The 18,799-nt window shown below is 60.7% G+C and overlaps 2 protein-coding genes across 13 annotated transcripts; both read right to left on the bottom strand.

Annotated features, from left to right (window-relative positions):
* Positions 1-57: 57 nt before the first annotated feature.
* On the bottom strand, positions 58-3,865 carry MMP23B (matrix metallopeptidase 23B). 2 transcript variants are annotated; one of them, XM_053575409.1, is made up of 8 exons: positions 2,292-3,865; positions 1,761-1,966; positions 1,550-1,689; positions 1,312-1,479; positions 761-925; positions 581-691; positions 370-496; positions 58-285 (listed from the first exon to the last, which is right to left on the bottom strand). In XM_053575409.1, the coding sequence occupies exons 1-8, from the start codon at positions 2,445-2,447 to the stop codon at positions 111-113; spliced, it is 1,248 nt and encodes a 415-aa protein (XP_053431384.1). In that variant the 5' UTR covers positions 2,448-3,865; the 3' UTR covers positions 58-110. The 2 variants fall into 2 exon arrangements, with proteins under 2 accessions (XP_053431384.1, XP_053431385.1); XM_053575410.1 differs by having other exon boundaries at positions 1,761-1,891.
* A 148-nt stretch (positions 3,866-4,013) lies between these two features.
* On the bottom strand, positions 4,014-17,704 carry MIB2 (MIB E3 ubiquitin protein ligase 2). 11 transcript variants are annotated; one of them, XM_053575388.1, is made up of 20 exons: positions 17,355-17,697; positions 16,210-16,365; positions 10,116-10,385; positions 9,858-10,029; positions 8,760-8,866; positions 8,465-8,659; positions 8,207-8,349; positions 7,981-8,076; positions 7,064-7,168; positions 6,834-6,996; positions 6,625-6,758; positions 6,398-6,546; positions 6,155-6,311; positions 5,889-6,049; positions 5,661-5,787; positions 5,341-5,574; positions 4,844-5,019; positions 4,592-4,770; positions 4,437-4,502; positions 4,014-4,358 (listed from the first exon to the last, which is right to left on the bottom strand). In XM_053575388.1, exons 3-20 carry the CDS (start codon positions 10,360-10,362, stop codon positions 4,120-4,122), a joined length of 2,850 nt encoding a protein of 949 aa, XP_053431363.1. In that variant the 5' UTR covers positions 10,363-10,385; positions 16,210-16,365; positions 17,355-17,697; the 3' UTR covers positions 4,014-4,119. The 11 variants fall into 11 exon arrangements, 10 of the variants coding, with proteins under 10 accessions (XP_053431363.1, XP_053431362.1, XP_053431361.1 ...); XM_053575387.1 differs by having other exon boundaries at positions 7,981-8,088; positions 17,355-17,695; XM_053575386.1 differs by having other exon boundaries at positions 6,625-6,996; positions 17,355-17,703.
* Positions 17,705-18,799: the final 1,095 nt, after the last annotated feature.

The following is an 18,799-nucleotide window of genomic DNA, read 5'->3' as shown; positions in this document are numbered from 1 at the left end:
CTGCTGTGGGTCCTAACCTGGCTGCCCACCACCCTCCCAAGAAAGGGCACAGAGACCTCAGAGAGAAAGTGCTTTATCAGCCAGGAGGTCGCCCAAAGGGCTCCGGGAGCTCAGCTCCTCACGCGGACACGCCAGGAGTAGGTGGTGAGCACGCGCTGATGCCGGCGCACCACACAGGTGTAGGTGCCCTCGTTGATGGCGTTGGCGATGATGCTCAGGTGCGCCTCGCCCAGAGCCAGGTAGCCGGGGTAGGAGAACTCCAGGGGCTCCTGGTCCTTGTACCAGCTGTGGTGGAAGGGCTCCTGCAGGTACCGCCCACGTCCACTGCCCACCCGGCTCCCCGACAGGCGCAAGGCAATGGCCACTCACTACACTTTGCCTTTCTTGTGGAGGATCTTCTGGCCGCAGCGGAAGGTCACATTCCTGCCTTCAGGCACCAACTTGGTTTTGGTCCTGGGGGGTGGTGGGGTGGCAGCCACTGTAGGGAAGGGGAATTCTGCAGAGGAAGGGCCACATCAGCATTCCCCCAACAATGACCAGGGTCAGCTCTGGGACACCAGGGCCCTGTCCCTAGCGGCACCATAGCAGAAGTCGCAGCTGCTGGGGCAGAGCCTTTTCATGAGCCGCCGGCGGGTGTCGCAGAAACCCCTCCGAGCCCAGGACTCGCATACGAACAGCCGGTCCAGGCAACCTGAGGAGAGTGGCCTAGCTCAGGGCCGCGCCCCGCCCCTCCCCGCCCCCACCCCGAATAGGGTCTCACCGTAGAGCCGGTGCAGCCCCCACAGCTCGTCCTGCGACAGCGCCTTCCAGCCGCGCAGCGTGGCATTGAGGTGCATGAGTGCCCGGCTGTGCTGCGAGTGCATCAGGCCCAGCGCGTGGCCGATCTCGTGGGCCGCCACGTGCACCAGGTCTGTGAGCCACACGCCTGCAGGCCCTACGGGTCAGCGTCCCAGAGCCCCCGGCCCAGCCCCTTGGCCCGCAGGCCTGTTCCTCTGGGCCGGCTCATCTGCTGGAGCTCAGCAGTGGAGCCGCCCTCACCACAGCCGCAGGAAGATAAGAACCCACAGGGCCTAGGCAGTGAGCTCGGTTCCCAGGAATGTGGCTCCGTCCAGCAGCGGGGGTTGGAGTGGGGAGAGAGTTCAGGACTGCCGGCCCCAGGCCTGTGGACTCCCACAGGTACTCCTTGCCTGCTTGATCCCACAGCAGCCACCACCCCCTGGAAGTCCTTCCTGCTGTCTGGCCCAAAGCCCTCCCGCTGCAGCCCACTGGTGATGCAGAGAAAGCCCCCAGGAAGCCATCCTGACGGGTCACCTTTCTTCCAGCTGTAGCGTGTGGGGCCCAGAACCCAGTACTCGCTATCGTCAAAGTGGATGCCGCCATGTGGGGGGAAGAAGGCATGGGCCAACTCCCCCGTGGGCCCATCGAAGCAGTGGTGCAGCGCAGAGACCAGGCAGTCCGTGTGGTTGACTGGGTAGAAGCCTGGGGGAGACAGGGCTGAGAGCACGCCCCACCAGGGGAACAGACGCCCACCTATCCGTGGGTTGCCCACCTATCCTCAGGTCGCTGGGCTGCTCAGGGGCCACCTCGCGGAAGCTGAAGGGGGACACGTCGCTCCACATGCGGAAAGCGGCTGCCAGGCCCCGCCGAGTCTCTCGGGGGCTCAGCAGGTTCCTCGGGAAAGAGAGGATCCTGGGGCAAGGGGCAAGGTTGGGGGTGGCCAGGCTGAAGCCATGCCGCCCTCCCCCAGGGCCAGGCCGCACCTGTAGGTGAGGTTAAAGTGGTCCCAGTGCAGCCTGGCTGGGGTCAGCGTATAACGGCGTCTGCGGGGGGGCAGTGGGCCCGGGATCCAGGTGGCTGGGACCCCAGAGGGGTCCAGAGCAGTGATGTCTCCCTTCAAGGGCAGAAGGTGTGTGGCGGGAGCCGGCAGGGTCAGCCCCCAAGCCCAGAAGCTGGTGCGGAAAGCAGACTGGGAAGGGGTGCGCGGGGTGGGGGAGGGTGTTGGCGTTCCCTTTTTCTGTCTCTGTGTTTTCTGGTTTCCTGTCCTGAGTGTGTGTTACTTTTACCCAAGAGGGAAAACCATTACTAAAAACAAGACCTGGGGGGAGTTCGAGGAGCTGGACATCATGCGCTGCCTCCCACCTCTCCCAACTGCTGGACACTCGGACGCTCAGTCTCTCTGACCTAAGGGCTCACATCCGGACCCACAAACACCCCACCCCGCAGAGCATGGACACATTATGGGGACCCAGAGACCCACAGACGTGCACCTGGCCTCCCTGCCCACTGCTCACCTGCCCTGCGCTCCAGGCCGGCATCACCGGGACCCCCAGCCAGGCCAGCAGCACAAGCGTGGGGAAGACACACAGGGCGCCCAACACGGCTCCCAGCCGGCGGCCCTGGATGCCAACCCCTGTGGCCTCTGAGGGGACACAGGCCCCACAACCCATAGTGGACTCGCTGTCGGGCTCAGGGCCGCATGGGGCAGCGCAGCTGGGGGACTTAGGCCGAGAAGCCCTCTTCGCCGCAGCCAAGGATTGGGAGGGGAGGCAGCAGCGGGCAGCTCAGATTACAGCCCCAGGGGTGGGGAGGGGGCGGAGCAGCAGCCCCTGAAGGGAACCAGCTGGCCGACTGCTGTGGGGAGCAGCTGGTAGCCTCAGCCAGGGCCATGGAGATGCCGGCAGGTCTGTGGGTCGGTGGCAGTGGCCTGGGCATCGCCTACTAGGCGGGGTTCCTGGGAGTGGCAGATGAAGAGGGCCTCGGGGCAGCCAGGAGGGCAGGCTCCAGGGGCACAGGCTTGTGGAAGGGTAGTCAGTACAGTCTTCCAAGCTGGCTGGGAGCTGAACGACCCAATGGCTTTTATCCCAAACGGAATTCTCCCAAAAGTCTGAACCCCAAGTGAGCAGAGTCTCTGTCTCCCCCTGCACTGGCCTGACAGTGTCCCTGAGAGAGGGGAGGGATGCGACAGGAAGGGGACGTGGCAGTGAGTATAGATATGGGGCAGCTAAGGGGGAAGTAGAGATGGGTCCCCAGAGAGGCAAGGTTGGATGCAGGAGGAAGGGGACCCCAAGGGTTCCACTAGGGCTAGGAAGAGGCTGGAGGGGTGGGCCTTGGCAGTGGAACTTTGCAGGGGGCCACATAGGAGGAACTACTGCAGAGGGACTTGGAATCCCAGACTGGGCACCAGAGAGGCGATGGGGTTCTGGAAGCTAGGCAGGTGTGAGCAGAGACCTGGGATGGTCCTGGCCAGGGTGGAGGTACTGAGGCCAGCAGGCTGGACAGGCAGTCCAGGCACAGAGTTGGTGAGGGCCCCTCTGGCCTGTGAGCTGAGGTTTAGGGACTGGTGCCCCGGGGTCACAGACTATGGGGTGTGGGCCAGGGGCTCGGGGCAGACCAAGCTCATGTCCTGTCCCTCCCCTTCTCTGTGCCAGCCTTGGGCCCAGGATGACAGTGGCAGCCGCAGCCTCACCAGTGGGGTCAGTGCCAAACAACTGGCTAGCTGCCGCAGGTCGGCAGGAGCAAGGCGGGTGGTTCTTGGAAAGCGCCTGGCAGCCGGGTCCAGCCAACAGCAGCACCCACCTCTTCCTGGCTAATATTTGCTCCCAAAAACCGGCCCCTCCTGCTGGGCCTGCCTCTTCCTCGGGCCCACGTCCCTTCCGCCCACACTCACGGCCCGACACTGCCTGGGCCCCCACCCACTCCCTGCTGGGCAGACTCCACAGCCCGCCCCCAGGACGGAGAAAGCAGGGGACAGTGGAAGGTCCCGCGGCGTGGGGGCCCTAGAAGGGGACAGTGCGGGTCCCCTTCCTTGTCCGACCGTAGCCAGGATTATGGGGAATGGCCCGTGCCCACGCCTAGAGGATATTTTTGGCCCAGGGACCAAACTGTTGACAGCAGCTTGGATCCCTGAGCCGGGCACCGCAGGATGCACTGGCAGGAGCCGGCTGAGCCTCGCCATCCGTCCCGGGCGGGAGGACCCCAAGGTCCCGCCCGCTCCCAGGCAGGCAGCAGGCAGAAAGGTCTGAGAATCTTTTTATAAAATACAGGGTAGGGGTTTTGCGAAAGTCGTTCCGGGACGTGGCTCCGGAGGAGGCGGGGGTAGGGGGGGTGGGTGTTGCAGGCTCATACGAAGATCTGGATGCGGTCGCGGATGGGCTGGCGGCAGATGGGGCAGGCGCTGAGCGCAGCGCCACAGGGCGCGCACGCGCCGTGGCCGCACTGGAACACGAGGCGGATGTGGCTGTCGATGCAGATGGGGCAGGTGATGCGCTCCTCCATCTGTCGGTAGCGGCTCTGCAACTCCTCCACCAGCTGCCGCGGCGGGCCGGGAGCGGGCGTGGCACTCAAGACCTCCGAGCCATCTGCGGGGAGGGAGCCGGGGCGTGAGCAGCGAGCGGGGGCCAGGTGAGAGCAGCGGGCGGGAACCCCCGCGCAATCACCTGGGCGCAGCTTCTTGCTGATGACCATCTGGCACCTGATGCACTTCTTCATTCTGTGCGCGCACTCTGCAGGGTGGGGCGGGGTGCGTGGTTGGGCAGCGCCGCGCCACGCCCCCGCGGTCCACAGGCTCTCCGCGCTGCCCGCTGCCACTCACCCTCGCACACAGTGCGGTGATGGCACGGCGCGAAGAGCACCAGCAGCGCCAGCTCAGAGCACACCAGGCACTCCGCGGCCTCGAGCCCCGCGGCAGCCACGTGCAGGTTTGTCACGGTGTTCGGGGTGCTGAGCCCGTGCGGGGGGCCCGGGGCCACGCTGCCGCCTGCCTGCCGCTCCCTGCAGTTGGAGGCGGCGGCTTAAACAGGCCCAGCGGAACGGACCCGTGCCCACCCCCGCGGCGCAGGCTCACCGGAAGCGCTGGGCACAGCTCTGCAGGGCCTTTAACAGGCGGCCCTCAGCCAGGTCCATTGGGCTCCGGCCGCGATGGTTGGCGTAACTCGGGTCGGCGCCCTCTTGCGCCAGGAAGCGGGCGACGGCTGCGCCCACCGTCAGCTCCGCGCCCCCTGGGAGGCCCGAAGCCTGTAGCTGGGCAGCAGGACAGGGGCTTTGAGGGTGGACAAGAGCAGGCCAGGGGGGGCCTCTCGAGGCCCGGGGCAGCCCTAGCCTGGGCCAGGCCGCCCCTCCCAGAGGCCTCTGAGCCCCACTCGCCTCCTCAACCCACAATGGACACCACCCCATTTTCCAGAGTCTCAGGTGACAGGGTCATGTGGGACACTCCAGAGCACATTCCCTAAGTTGCCTGCCCCCAGAAACAGGGCTCCCTGGCCATCACCGTGTCTGGAGGTGTGCAGGCTGCAACCAGGCACCATGGTGACCCCTCCAGCACCCAGTTCCAGGCTTTCTCACCCTGGACAGCAGCTGTAAGGGCCCTGGGTCCCCCCCGGCCCCGTCAGCCACTAGAGGCAGCATCTGATGACGCTGTAGGGCCACGTGCAGAGCTGTGTCCCCTTCTTCATCCTCAGTGTTGACACTGCAGCCTGCATCCACCAGCAGCAGCACCAGCCCCACATGCCCCTGCTGCACAGCCAGATGCAGTGGGGACTGGAGCTTCCTATTGCGCACGTTCACATCACAGCGGCCCTAGGGGGTGGGCACAGGCTCAGCATGGGTTTTGCTGTGGGCCCCCACCTTCCGAGTCCCTGTGCAGGTCTGGACCCTGGCCGCACCTCCCTGATCAGGATCTGGGCCACCTCACAGTGGTTGTTGAGGGCAGCCAAGTGTAGTGCTGTGAACCCGTCCTCCTTCTTGGCATCCACCAGCTGCCGTGCCCGTGCCAGAATCTTCCTGACAGCTCTGTGAGAGCGGGGAGATCTGCCTAGGGTCTGGGGCTGTCCCCAGGTGTCCCAGCCACTGGCAGGAGGCTGGCTGCCCGCTGTGTGCCTGCCCACACTCACAGTGCATGGCCCTTGAGGGACGCGTGGTGCAGCAGTGTGAAGCCCTGGCTGTTGGTGGCAGTGACATCAATTCCAGGCACTTCGGTGAGTACCTCAACAATACCACTGGCACCAGCTCCTGCTGAGATGGCAGAGTGCAGGGGTGTGTCGGCATGGGCATCCTGTTGGTGGGGAGGCAGTGGTCACCTGGTGGTGACTTCCTCTGGGGTCAAGCTGCCCCCTTAACCTCAGAGTTAAGGGCAGGACACCCAGGTACCAGCACTCACAGGCAGGTTGACATCACAGCCATGTTCACACAGGATCCTCACCACCTCCAGGAAGCCCCTCTGCACTGCCACATGCAGTGCTGTGCTCCGGGTGTTGTTGAGTGCATCTGCCCCACACCTGGCACTCAAGAGTACCCGGGCAGCCTCAGGTTGGTTCCTGATGGGAGAGCGCAGGAGGGGAAGAGATGCTGCACCCAGGGCGGGACCCTGGGGCTCAGGCACTCCAGCCCTCCCCATTCTCACCCCAGGGCCGCGTAGTGCAGTGCTGTGTTGCCCTCCTCATCTGGCAAGTCCACGCCTGCCCTCGCCTGCAGCAGCAGCCGCACCAGCTCCACCTGGCCCAGGTACGCAGCCACCTGCAGGGCTGTCCTACCTTGGTTCTTGTTGTCCACCTGCCATGAAAGCCAGCAGGTCAGTCCTTGGCTCTCAGCCCTCACCTTCATGGGGAGGAAGCTGGGCAGGAGACACACCTGTTGTGGATGCCTCTGCAGCAGGTCCAGAGCTCGGACCACGTTGCCCAGAGCCACTTCCACCACCAGCCTCCCTGGGTGTTCTGGATCACTTTTCTGGGCCCGCAGTTTGTCCAAGGCCATGCTCAGTGAGCCTGGGGATATGGCTGAGGTCACTGTGGGCCAGAGGCAGCCCCACCACCCACTGGCCACCTGGGCTGGTGCCCCACTTTTGTTCTCCCTGGCACGCTCTGCCACATCCAGGTTGGTGTCCTCCTCAGGCCGGTAGGCTACCAGGCAGGAGGGACTGAAGGTCCACCGCTGACCACCAACTGCCACTCGCAGGTTCCCATCTCCAAACACTTTCACCACTTTGCCAACATGGCCCAAAGCCTGAGGAGGAGAGGTGGGGTCACAGCAGGCCACCAGTGGAAGGGGGTGGCAGGGGCAGGGCACTCACAGGGGCCATGTCGTCTGTCCACTCGCCATGCCCGGCCTGCAGTCGCTTCACAGCATCCAGATCATCAATGACCCGGACCACATCGCCCACCCAGAAGGAGTTGTGCTGAGCAACAGAAAGATACATGAGGAGGGTTCCTCCCAGCCCTGTATGGCTGCCCAGAGTCAGACACTTGGGGGTGACCCACCAAACTCCTTAGGCTGTCCCTCACTCCCAATACAACCAGGAGGTCTGGCTAGATGAGGGCTAACATGGGACAAGGCAGCCCTGGGGGGCCCAGAGCCGCAGGGGTAACCACCAGGGAGGAAGTTGGAAGGCCATGTTCAGACCACAAGCCAGCTCTGGGGAGGTATGAAGACTGAGGCACCCATCCCTGGGGAGCCTGAAGGGCAGAAGGCAGCAGGGCCAGGTGTGGGGGTGGGGCTCCCTCTCAATTTGTGCCCCCACATCTGGACCCTGATCTGCAGAGAACGTGTTCTCCAAACCTGTTCTGTGACTCCCTGTGCACCCTCCTCAAAGGCCCAGGTATCCTGGACGCCTGACACAAAGCTGAGCTGACTCTTCTACTCCACTAACCCAGACCTGCCCCTCCCAGAGCCCTACCCTGCCTGCAACATCAAGCCTCCCAAAGGACCCACCGCCCTGAGGCCTATTCTCATGATCACTCCTTCCTGTTCCCACACGGCCTCATTTTCACCCACAGTGCTGTCCTGGTCTGCTTTGGTCCTCAGGATGGGAGGTGGCCCCACCAGCTCCTGGACCCCACCTCCCCTTGCCAGGCCTCCCATTCCTTCAGGGCTGGGAGATCATGGCTTGGGGGCAGGCACTCAGTCCTGCCTAAGTACTCCTGATGCCAGGTAGTACATGGAGGGATTGCAGAAGTGAATATGTAGGGCTCAGCCCAGCTCCCCATGCACCTTGGTGAGAGCCCCAGGATGGAAGGTCCAGCGGGTCTCATGGTTGAACTGCACGCGCACGTCCCCTCGGTCTGTGATGCGGTGCACGGTGCCCGTCTGTCCGATAAACTGTGGCGGGTCACGGAGGCTATGGCTGGGTTAGGCTGGACTCCAGGGGAGGAGGAGGGCTGGGGTCTGGAAAACTTAGGAGGGAGGACACAGGGGCTCGGCAGGCTGGGCGGCTCACCTCTGCCATCCTGGGGTTCCAACCACCGTGGCCCTCCTGCATCTCCCTCAGGATGTCTGTGTCCAGCAGACACTTGACCTTGTCCCCATGCTGGAAGGGCTGGCCATCAGCACTCACTCTGCGCTGCAGCTCTGCCGGCTTACCTGAGGAAGGCAGGCAGGCCTAGGGCAGCTGCCCCTTCCCTCCAAGGACTTCCCAGGCAGCCTCTGGCCAGCCAGGGAGGGAGGGCAGCTGGGGTCAGCAGGGACAGCCTCATACCGAGCCTGGGAAGATGCTCCTTGTAGTAGAAGCCACCTGCTGCCTCAGCCACACACTTGAGGTCCACCTTGCCCTTGTGGCCCACACGGTACACATTGGTGGTACCATCGGCCCATGTCACACTGGCCACACTCCGGCCTGTCTCCACATCCCAGCCACGGATGTCTGCTACTCGGCCTGGCTTCCCTTCCCCTCCTGGGGAGAGAGTCCCCACCAGCAGGCTAAGGGCTGTGCCTAGAGGCTGACTCATAGCACAGTCCAGCCTCACTTCCCTGTCCCCTCTACCCCCACTCACCATCCTGTGAGCCCCACTCCCAGTCGGGGCCCCGCACCACCTTTGCCCCTTGGAAGATGCCCCTCAGTGGGATCCTTGGGATGCCCTGGCGGGGACTCAGTGTGACACTGCAAGAGAGTGGGTCCTGAGCCACTAAGCAGCACCGCGGGTCCATCTTATAACTACCCCACCCCCAGCTCCCACTCATACCACTGGGGCTGCAGGATGGGGGTCCCAGCTCTTCCTTGGGATGGCTGGCCCAGCAGGCCAGTGCCTCCCATGCTCAGGAGAGGTTTCATGGGAACCATGGAGGCCCCTGGGGTAGGGCCTGCTAAACACGCTCCCCAGAGGACTTCCCTGACAGGGCTGGAGGGCACCCTCCCAACAGGGCCTCTGAGGGCAATCTCTTTGTGCCCACTGCCTCCCAGTGATCTGGGGCACAGCCTGGCAGGGAGAAGGGCTCAAGATGTAGGAAAGGGAGGAGCAAGGAAGGCAGGTGTAGCCAGCAGCACCACACAGCTGGCCCACTCCCAGGCTTCCTGCAGATAGCTGGGATCTGACACACACTTCCCTCCACATGCAGGGAAGGACAAGGAGATAAGCATGTCCGGGTGCCTGGCTTAGCCCCACAGAGACTCCCTGGGCACAAACCCCCTCCCCACAGCACAGCAGCCTCCCAGCCATGCCAGGAGTGCCTGCCTAGCCATGCCTGGGGCTGGCTCCAAGCATGGGCTGTCCTGCCAGAGGCCTCACTGCCAGGCCTGGCACCTCCACAGGGATGCTAGCTGCCTCAATGGCCACTCCTGCCTGGCCACACACAGGCCCCTCAGCGCTCTAGAGGTAGTGCTAGGACAGAAAAGACCTTGTCACCAAGCTCTGTAGACCTCCCAGGTAGACACTGCTGGCTCCTGGGGGGCGGGGAAGGGGAGCAGGACTGGCTTCAGTGCCCCGGAGTGCCCAAGGCTCTGGCTATCCTGCAAGGGAATGGCTCAGGGAGGGGAGAAGGTGGCTCTAGTACTCCAAGGGCAAGGCTTGGGTGGGGTCCAGGCACCTGTCATAAGGCCCTGAATATCAGGCAGGGAGGACCCAGCATAGCCAGGGCCCCAGCAGGGGACTCACGGGCGTGAGTGAGCAGTCTCGTAGCGCTCAAAGGCATGAGCAAGGTCATGCCTGGCCTGCATGTAGCACTGCGTGCAGAGGTCGTAGTCAGGGCAAACACGGCACTTCCAGCGCATGCCCCGCAGCCCATGCTTCTTGCAATAGTCACAGATGATGTTGGGGTGGCGGACACCTGTGGAATAGCCCAAGTCAGAGAACAGCTGCTCCAGCGCCCAGGGCCTGGGCCCCCCTCACCCACCAGCCCCTGAGGCCGCGCACCAATCTGGGCGTTGTCATAGAGCAACAGGTCATGGGCGCCCTGGTAGCCAGCACGGTAGTTGGTGCGGGTGCCCTGGTCCCACTGCACGACAACCGTGCGGTCAGGGGTTGACGGGCTGCCATGACGGCCGAGCTCCACCACTGTGCCCACGTTGCCCTCGCCGCCATCCTGTTGGCCCCACTTCCAGTCCACGCCGCGTACCACACGCATGCCCACCTGCACACCGGCCTGGGGGTCTGGGTCCATGGTGGGCAGGGCTGCTCAGGGACCTGAAGGCAAAGGGTACCCTCAGGCCATCTGGAGGCCACAGGCCCAACCTACCCAGAGATGGCCATAGGAAAATATGTGTGGGCCCAGGAGGAATGAGGCTGGGGGTGGGCAGGAGGGCAGGAGCAAGTGCTCAGGGACTGGGAGATAGTGAGCATGCTCCTCGAGACCCAAGGCCAGCCTGGAGGGTATGTGGAAGCCAAGGTCGGGAGCCACCACAGTCTGGCCCAAGGGCTCAGGAATCAGACCTGACAGAGGTCCCGAGCACCCATCTGTGCTGGTGGATTCCATCCTGGGTGGGCAGTACAGTGAGCCACCAATGTTAATTTGTTTAGAATTAAACAATTAATTTTTGTCTGTCTCAAAAAAAAAAAAAATAGAAACTAATGGGTTTGAATTATAGATATCAATGTGGAAGGTAAAGCAATGAAGCTTCCGGAAGAAAACAGACTATTTCTTTGTGCAGTCTATCAATATGTCACACTTAATTAAACTAAGAACCACTGCTCTCCAAGACACGATAAGCAACCGACCCGGTGGCATCATGTGAGATGTTGAAGTACCCACATCCCCAGAGGGAGCGCATATCCAGAGTGTGCAGAGAACTCCAGCAGATCTGAAAAAATCAGACCACCCTGGACAGCTAACACACAAAGTATCTGGTCACCTGAATACTCCTTGCAGGTGGGACACTGGGGGCAGTGGAGCCAAGGTCACAGCACTGTGGGGAAGTAGCCCAGCCACCCCAAGTGTGGCGACAGAAGTGGTGTACAGTTCACAGAAGCACCTACTGTGTCCTCCAGAGTGAGCTGGGTCCTGCAAGGGCTTAGTCTCCAGTGGAGCACGAACCCCTTGATCTGAGTGACAGCAGAGCAAAGCTGATCACCACTGGACACCAAGGGAAGCAGCCGAGGGCAAAACAGCACTGGGTGATTCCATTTACAGAATTGCAAAGAAAAGGCAAATTCAAGGCCTCAAGATTCAGGGAGCCAGGCAGGCATGGTAGCTCACACCTGTGATTCCTGCACTCGAGAGGCTGGGCCGGTGGCTCACCCTGTAACCCCAGCACTCGGGAGGCCAAGGCAGGAAGATTGCCTGAGTTCACAGTTCGAGACCAGCCTAAGCCAGAGTGAGACCTCTCTCTAAAAATAGCAGGCGTCGTGACTCGCACCTGTAGTCTCAGCTACTTGGAAGGCTGAGGCAAAAGGATGGTTTAAGCCTAAGAGTTTGAGGTTGCTGTGAGCTGTGACACCATAGCACTCTACCCAGGGCAACAGCTTGAGACTCTCTCAAAAACAAACAAAAAAATAAACAAATTAAAAAAAAAATACAGGCTCAGCATCCGTAGTACAGTGGTTACAGCCACACACACTGAGGCTGGCGGGTTCGAACACAGCTCAGGCCAGCTAAACAACAACGACAACTACAACAACAAAACAAATAGTGGGCATTGTGGCAGGCGCCTATAGTCCCAGCTACTTGGGAGGGTCCTGTGAGGCAAGAGAATCACTAAAGCCCAAGAGTTTGAGGTGATTGTGAGCTGTGATGCCACAACACTCTACTGAGGGTGACACAGTGAGACTCTGTCTGAAAAAAAAAAAAAAAAAAAAACCCACAATATTCATGTTGGGAAGTGGACTGCCTCCACTCCAGCTCCCATTAACTATCAGGACCCCATAGCTGGGGAAGGAGGCAGTCCAGGGGCAAAGCCAGAGCAGGGCTGGGGAACCTTCAGCCTAATTCCAGAAATCACACTCAGCCAGAGGCCAGAGGGAAGGTCTGAGGCTGGCTAGGGTGCAACTGAAGGTGGGAGGGGACCACTAGCCAGCCAAAGTCTTGCCAGCTCCAGCTAGGGTCCTGTGGCCGTGTTCACCTCAGGACACTGAGGCCAGCCCTGGGAATCATACCTCCCCCTTGGGCCCTGCCCCACCCCAGACCAACACTCAGCATCCAGGGCCAGTTCAAGAGACACCCGAGCCCAGGCAAGAATGTGAGTGGACACCAAGGACAGGAGGCAGCCTGGCTATGCCCCCTACTCCTGCTGTGGCTCCTGGGCTGAGTGGCTACAGCAAATGACAGGGGCCCAAGCTCCAGTTTGTCTCAGGACCAAGACCCAACTCAAGCCTGTGTCTAGCCTGGGGCTCTGCCTGCAGAACTGGGCTCCAGACCCATGCCCCACATTAAGTGTTGGAATACTTGACTCCTTCAGATTGTCAGGGGCATGAACTTCTCAGCCAGCCTGGCCAGGACCACTGGGCTTTCATAGAAACAGGGTGTTTTGGGTGGTGCCCGTGGCTCAAAGGAGTAGGGCACTGGTCCCATATGCCGGAGGTGGTGGGTTCAAACCCAGCCCCAGCCAAAAAAAAACTGCAAAAAAAAAAAGACTATTAAAAAATAAAAAAAGAAACAGGTGTTTTGCAAACACAAGCCTGCCCTGCCCAAGAGCCTGTACCAGACAGCAGGGTTCTGCTCCTTCAGAGAAACCCTCACGAGTTCAGCAGCCTCACCTGTCATGCTACACGGCCCCTCACCTATGGCCTCTGGGACCTCACTAAAATAGGGCACCAAGGCCTGAGGCTATGCCAGGCTCCAACACAGGGCCCTCTCTCCTTTCACAGGACAGGGCCAAGCCCAGAGCAGCGACTGCAAGATGCCTGCAGCAAGGACAGTGGCAAGCTCCCAAGGCTCTTTGGTGCCAGCGAGCCCCAGGCAAAGGGAGGGTCCTGTGAGCAGCACCGTGGTGTCCAGGGAGGATACTTTCCTGCAGCCACCTGTGCATAGCCCTCCACCTCATCAGCTGCCACAAGTGCTGGCAGTGGCATCAATCAGAGCAGCCACTCCCTGCCTTTCAGGCCACAGAGGACCAGGGGTGACCCTCCCCACAGCCCCTGCAACACAATTCCCCTTGACAGGGCAGTAAGCCCATCAGGTCAGGGTCTCCAAGGACACCCCTAAGTCCATCCACTGGGGGCCTTATCCAAGTCCAGCCCCCATAAGCTTTGGTGTTTACTGACTGGCTGAGTGAATGGAAAACAGCAGAGAGAGCTCATGCTTGGCTCCTATGACAACCAACAGACCCCATGTCCCAAGGGCCCAACCTGGCCCAGCCATTCTCACCTGTCAAAACACCGACTTTGGGGCAGCACTTGTGGCTCAAAGGAGTAGGGCGCTGGCCCCATATGCTGGAGGTGGTGGGTTCAAACCCAGCCCCGGCCAAATAAAAAACAAACAAAACAAAAAAACAGGGTGGCACCTGTGGCTCAGCAGGTAGGGCGCTGGACCCATATACCAAGGGTGGTGGGTTCAAACCCGGCCCCGGCCAAACTACAACAACAACAACAAAAAAAAAAAATAGCCGGGCGTTGTGGCGGGCGCCTGTAGTCCCAGCTACTCGGGAGGCTGAGGCAGGAGAATCGCCTAAGCCCTGGAGTTGGAGGTTGCTGTGAGCTGTGTGACGCCATAGCACTCTACCAAGGGCAATAAGGTGAGACTCTGTCTCTACAAAAAAAAACCGACTTTATGCTCCTGGAGGCCAGATGCCAGTGTGTCCTCCTAAGCACACAGGGGTAGCAGCACAACTGCATGGACAGTTCCTTTGGCCACTCAGCCTCATGGCCCTTGACTGTCCTCTGGAGACCCTCCCATGCCCATTGCAGCTGTCAGGGGGAGGTCACCCTTCTTTCCCTGGGCTGGGCAAGCAGCTTCCCACTGCCTGATCTGCAGAAGCACTGGATGGAGGACAAACTACGCAGACCTCCTGCTCTCGCACTCCTGCCATGGCTTCAGCTTCTGCCATGCAGCTCCCAGGAAAGTGCAGATGCACCCAGGCTAAGCCTCCCTGTTCCTAGCCTCCTCTGCACAGGAACCTCTCTGCTCACATGGTGCAGGCAGGAGAAGCTGAGATGGTGGCCTGCTAGCAGGATAGTGGCACTGCTCCATAAAACTGCAGACCCCACCCTGGAAGGCTGCCAAGATCTGCCACATCCACACACACCTTCCTCCCTGCCCAGAGCTGCCAGAACTGGTCTTAGCCAGGGGAACACATTGAGCTGAGGCTTCCCCCACCAGACATTCCTGTTTAGCCAGAGCAGAGCTCATTACGGGCAGTCACAGACCCCTACTGGAGGCCTGTGCTAGCAGGGGACACCCCACGTGCCAACCCCTGAAACTGGCCCAGAACTGATGAAAGACTTTGAACAGGAAAAATCCCAAGTGCCACAAGCCAGCACTGTGGTCATTCTGCAGCCAAGGTAGCATCCCTCATCCCTGACCCCAGCCCCCAAGTGGAGCCAGCCCTGCCCAGGCCAGTCACTACGCCTATCCAACCTGGGGCCTTACAGTCCACTGGCCACTGGACCTTTCCCAACAAAACATGGTGGGGCCCCAAGCATGAGAGCAAGCATGGCCTGTACCCAGCCCTGCTTTCAGGGGAAGAGGCAGAGACGGAAGACATCTGGGTAGGGGGTACTCAGCAGGGTCTTCGAGAATCTCAGTCAGGACCGAGTTTTAGCTGGCCACCACTCCACAGAGTGGCAGGGGAGGTCACCAGAGGGGTCAGCCTGTGCCAAAGGAGCCTGTGCCTCTGACAAACACCCCTTTGCAATGGCACTTGGGGCTTTAGCACCTTTTTTTTTTTTTTTTTTGTAGAGACAAAGTCTCACTTTACTGCCCTCGGTAGAGTGTTGTGGCGTCACACGGCTCACAGCAACCTCCAGCTCTTGGGCTTACGTGATTCTCTTGCCTCAGCCTCCCGAGCAGCTGGGACTACAGGCGCCTGCCACAATGCCCAGCTATTTTTTTGTTGCAGTTTGGCCGGGGCTGGGTTTGAACCCGCCACACTCGGTATATGGGGCTGGCGCCCTACTCACTGAGCCACAGGCGCTGCCCAGGGCTCATCCTTTGGGCTTCCCGGACCATGAGATCAGGCACTTCCATGCCCAGGGTGAGGTACGGGTAAAACTGGCCCCTTGAAGGCACCAGCTGCAGGCCTGAGCATGGCAGACCACAAATTGCTATACTCCATCCTCTGAGCAAGTCCAGGGGTGGCATGGATGCCTAGACTGCACTCTGCACTCAAGCAGGCCACCCTCCAGGCCTCAGGTGAGTACAGGCCGAGAGGCACCCCAGGTGAGGAATACCTGACAAGAGTTGGAGTTGGGGGATCCTGTCCCAGGGACAGACGTTCCCCCATGGGCCCTGCCTCCTCCCAGGACCTACCAAGCCTCCTGATGACTCTCCTGCACCCACCCCTTCCTGGAGAGCAGGAGGCCTCCAAGCCGCCCACCTTCCTGTCCTCACCCCACAAGGCTCTAGGCAGAGGCAGGTATCTATTAGTACCCTGCACAGCTGGCTGCCTCTGGGAAGGAAGGAGGCTGCAGTGGACAGTGCAAATATCGCCAGCTGGCCCAGACCCAGGCATCCCAGAAATACCGAAGTCAGAGACACCCTACAGCCACAGGAGTTGGAACCCAATGTGCATGCAGAGGCTCCAGGAAGAGCAGCACCCAGCACCCCATACACGTGGCAAACACTACTTTCAAACCCATAGAAGCAGTTGCCAATCCATTCCCTGCTATCCCTGTTGTAAGTACACACCCAAGGCTTCACAGTCAAACGCTGAACACTGCCACAAAACACACGCATACTCACGTGTGCCACCATTGCAGTGGGAAACTCACCACAGTTACCTAACTTTATTTGTTTACCAGAGCTTACCAGTTGTGCCCCTGGCTGGCAAGTGAACCCCAACAGAGGCTATGGCTCCCTCGTTGAGTCAGAGCATGAAGATTGGGACAACAAATATGCTTTAGCAAAATCAGAACTCACCTGAGAGTACACACCAGCCTCGAGTTGGCATCCCAGGCATTTAGTTGGTACTTCCTGGGTCACAAATTCACTGGGCCACCAAACTTTTCTGTTGGCAACTAGAAGCCATTGCCGACACCGAACACAGCAAACCAAACGGGCAGCCAGCAAGCCAATCTGGAGAAAGGTGGTTTTTAAAAAGCAGTTTTAAACATTTAGTATTTACCATCTTAACCACACAAGTAGTCAATGGGACTGTTCTCTTGGTTACCACAGTCCCTTTTCATGAAAAAAAACTTGAGCTCTTGGGGGAACAAATATTTCTGAACCATAAATCTAGACAGTATGGAAGTAAGGTGTTCCCCTATTTATGGGTACTTAAAAAAGCCACAGAAACCAAATCATATTTAGCCAAGAAGGCAGAAAATGGTCTTTATTCAGAAGCATAAAGTTACGGAAGACTGAGGTGGCACAGGACACAAAGCTCCCTTTGCCTTGCACTTCTGGCTGTTCCTAGTAACGTGACAGTGCTGAAATGACATTGTGTGTGGCAAAATCAACTGGCAAAAACTGGTGAATGACAGGCCACTTCCACATGGCAGACCTGGCTAAGATACAAGTGGACATCCTGGGCTCCTAGGAGGTCAGGGCCACTGCAAAGTGAGGTGAAGTCCTGAGTCAGAGGCCAGGAAACCAAACTTGGGGGAAGCCCCCATGAAGCTGTCATCACCTCAAACCTTGGCCATCCAGGCGGACACCCTCAGGCATCCAGCAGACTGCGGTGTCACCCCACACACCCAACACACTGCCCTAAGCTGACCTTGAGCAGGAGAGCGACATTCAGATATTTGTCGCATCCAGAGCAACAGGGCAGGGTGGAACGGGAGAAAAGTGAACCTCCCAGGGAGGGCTGGACTGGTCAAAGTCCCTGTGCTGGGCTGTCCTGTCCCCAGGCCCGCGTGCCCACCAGCAGCCTGCCTGGCACCTCTGCTTCCCAGATTGGCTCCGAACTCAGAGGAAGAGAAGCAGGATTATTTGTCACTCCTCCTGTCCACCCACATGCAGGTTCCAACGCAAACTCCAGCCCTTGGATGCGGGTAGGAACGAATCCACAGGGTGCAGCGCCAAACGCAACCCCGCAGGCCACCAGCAGATCGTAAGCTCACCTGTCCGTCCGTGCAGTAGTCGCCCGCTCGCCCGCGACTCTCCGGGCTCTGCCGCCTGGTTCGCCGAGCTCCGTCTGGCGCCGGCTCTGAGCGCTGCAGCCTGCGGCGGCGTGAACAGTCGCGTAAGCCCCGCGGGCTGCCAACTCCGCTGCCTGGCCCCCGGGCCCCGGCTTGCACCCGTCAGGGCCGCAGCCCCCTGCGAGGCACAGGGCGCGCGCAGGCATCAGCAGCCGGCCCCTAGGCACGGGTCCAGGAGCCCCGAGCCTGCCCCGCGGCCACCCCGCTCACTCGGAGCCCGGATCGGGAAGACCGCGGGCGCCGCAGACCCTCCACTTGCCGGCAAGTTTCCGTCCCGGCCGCCCGGGGGCGGGGCCCGAGGAGCGCCGAGGCCCGCGGCCAGCCCGTCCGTCAGCCTGTCACGGCGCGCGCTCCCGCGCCCCCGAGGCCGCACGGAGCCTGCCGGGATTTGTGGTCCGGAGTCGCGGGGGCGCGCAGAGGTAGCTCCCAAGAGGCCTCGCGACAGGGGGCACCGCGCGGAGACTTCCGCCCTCCGGCGCTGGGAGGTGCTGCGTGTGGCGGGAGGACAGGGGGTGCCCTTGCGTTCTAACCGGGAGCAAGTTTCAAGTAAAGCACGCAGGACTCGGGAGGCAGTTTCCACGCCCGCACGCAACGTCAGTCGGGAGGCCGCCTCACCCTGCGACAGCACCCAGAGAAGGACCAGAGGCCCAACCGGTTCGGGCTCGGCCGCTGGAGCCACTCCCCCGCGCCGGGGACGTGGCCGTTACCGGAAGTGCTTCACGGGCAGGCGCCGGCTCTCTGCCTGGCGTTGCGCGGTTGAGTACCGGGCGCCTGCAGTTCCGAGGGCGCGTCTTGTCGTGGTGTAGACTGTGCCTCCGCCTGTGACGTCAGACTTCGGGGCGCTCTCGCAGCTTCCTGAGACCAGAGGCAAGCAGCCCCCTTGGACAGCTGTCCGCGCCCCGCCTCTCGCCCCATAAACAAATGCTTCCGGGTAACAGGGCGCGATGGCTTACTTCTGGGAGGCCGAGGCCGGTGGATATCTTGAGCTCACAAGTTCGACACCAGCCTGAGCAAGAGCTAGCCCGGTGTCTTCTAGAAAATAGTAAAACTATCCAGGTGTGGTGGGTGCCTGTAGTCCCAGCTACTCGGAGGGCTAAGGCAAGGTGATGTCTTGAGCCCCGGAGTTTGCGGTTACTGGAAGCTATGATGCCAGGGCACTCTATCCACGGTCACAGAGTGAGGCTCTGTCTCCAAAAAAAATAAAGAGACTAGAGAGGCGAGGACTTTGCGTCCTGCACGGCAGCCTGTAGTACATGGCAAATAACAGCTCATTTCCAGGGAAAGTCTAGTCATCTGCTGCCCCAACTGTGTCTCCGGCATTGGAAAGACTGGGTCTTTGGGTGCGTGGCATACTGTCCAGGACTTAG

This window comes from Nycticebus coucang, chromosome 22 (assembly GCF_027406575.1).
Source record: "Nycticebus coucang isolate mNycCou1 chromosome 22, mNycCou1.pri, whole genome shotgun sequence".
In the NCBI taxonomy this organism is placed as follows: Eukaryota; Metazoa; Chordata; class Mammalia; order Primates; family Lorisidae; genus Nycticebus; species Nycticebus coucang.
This window is presented reverse-complemented; position numbering and strand designations above follow the sequence as displayed.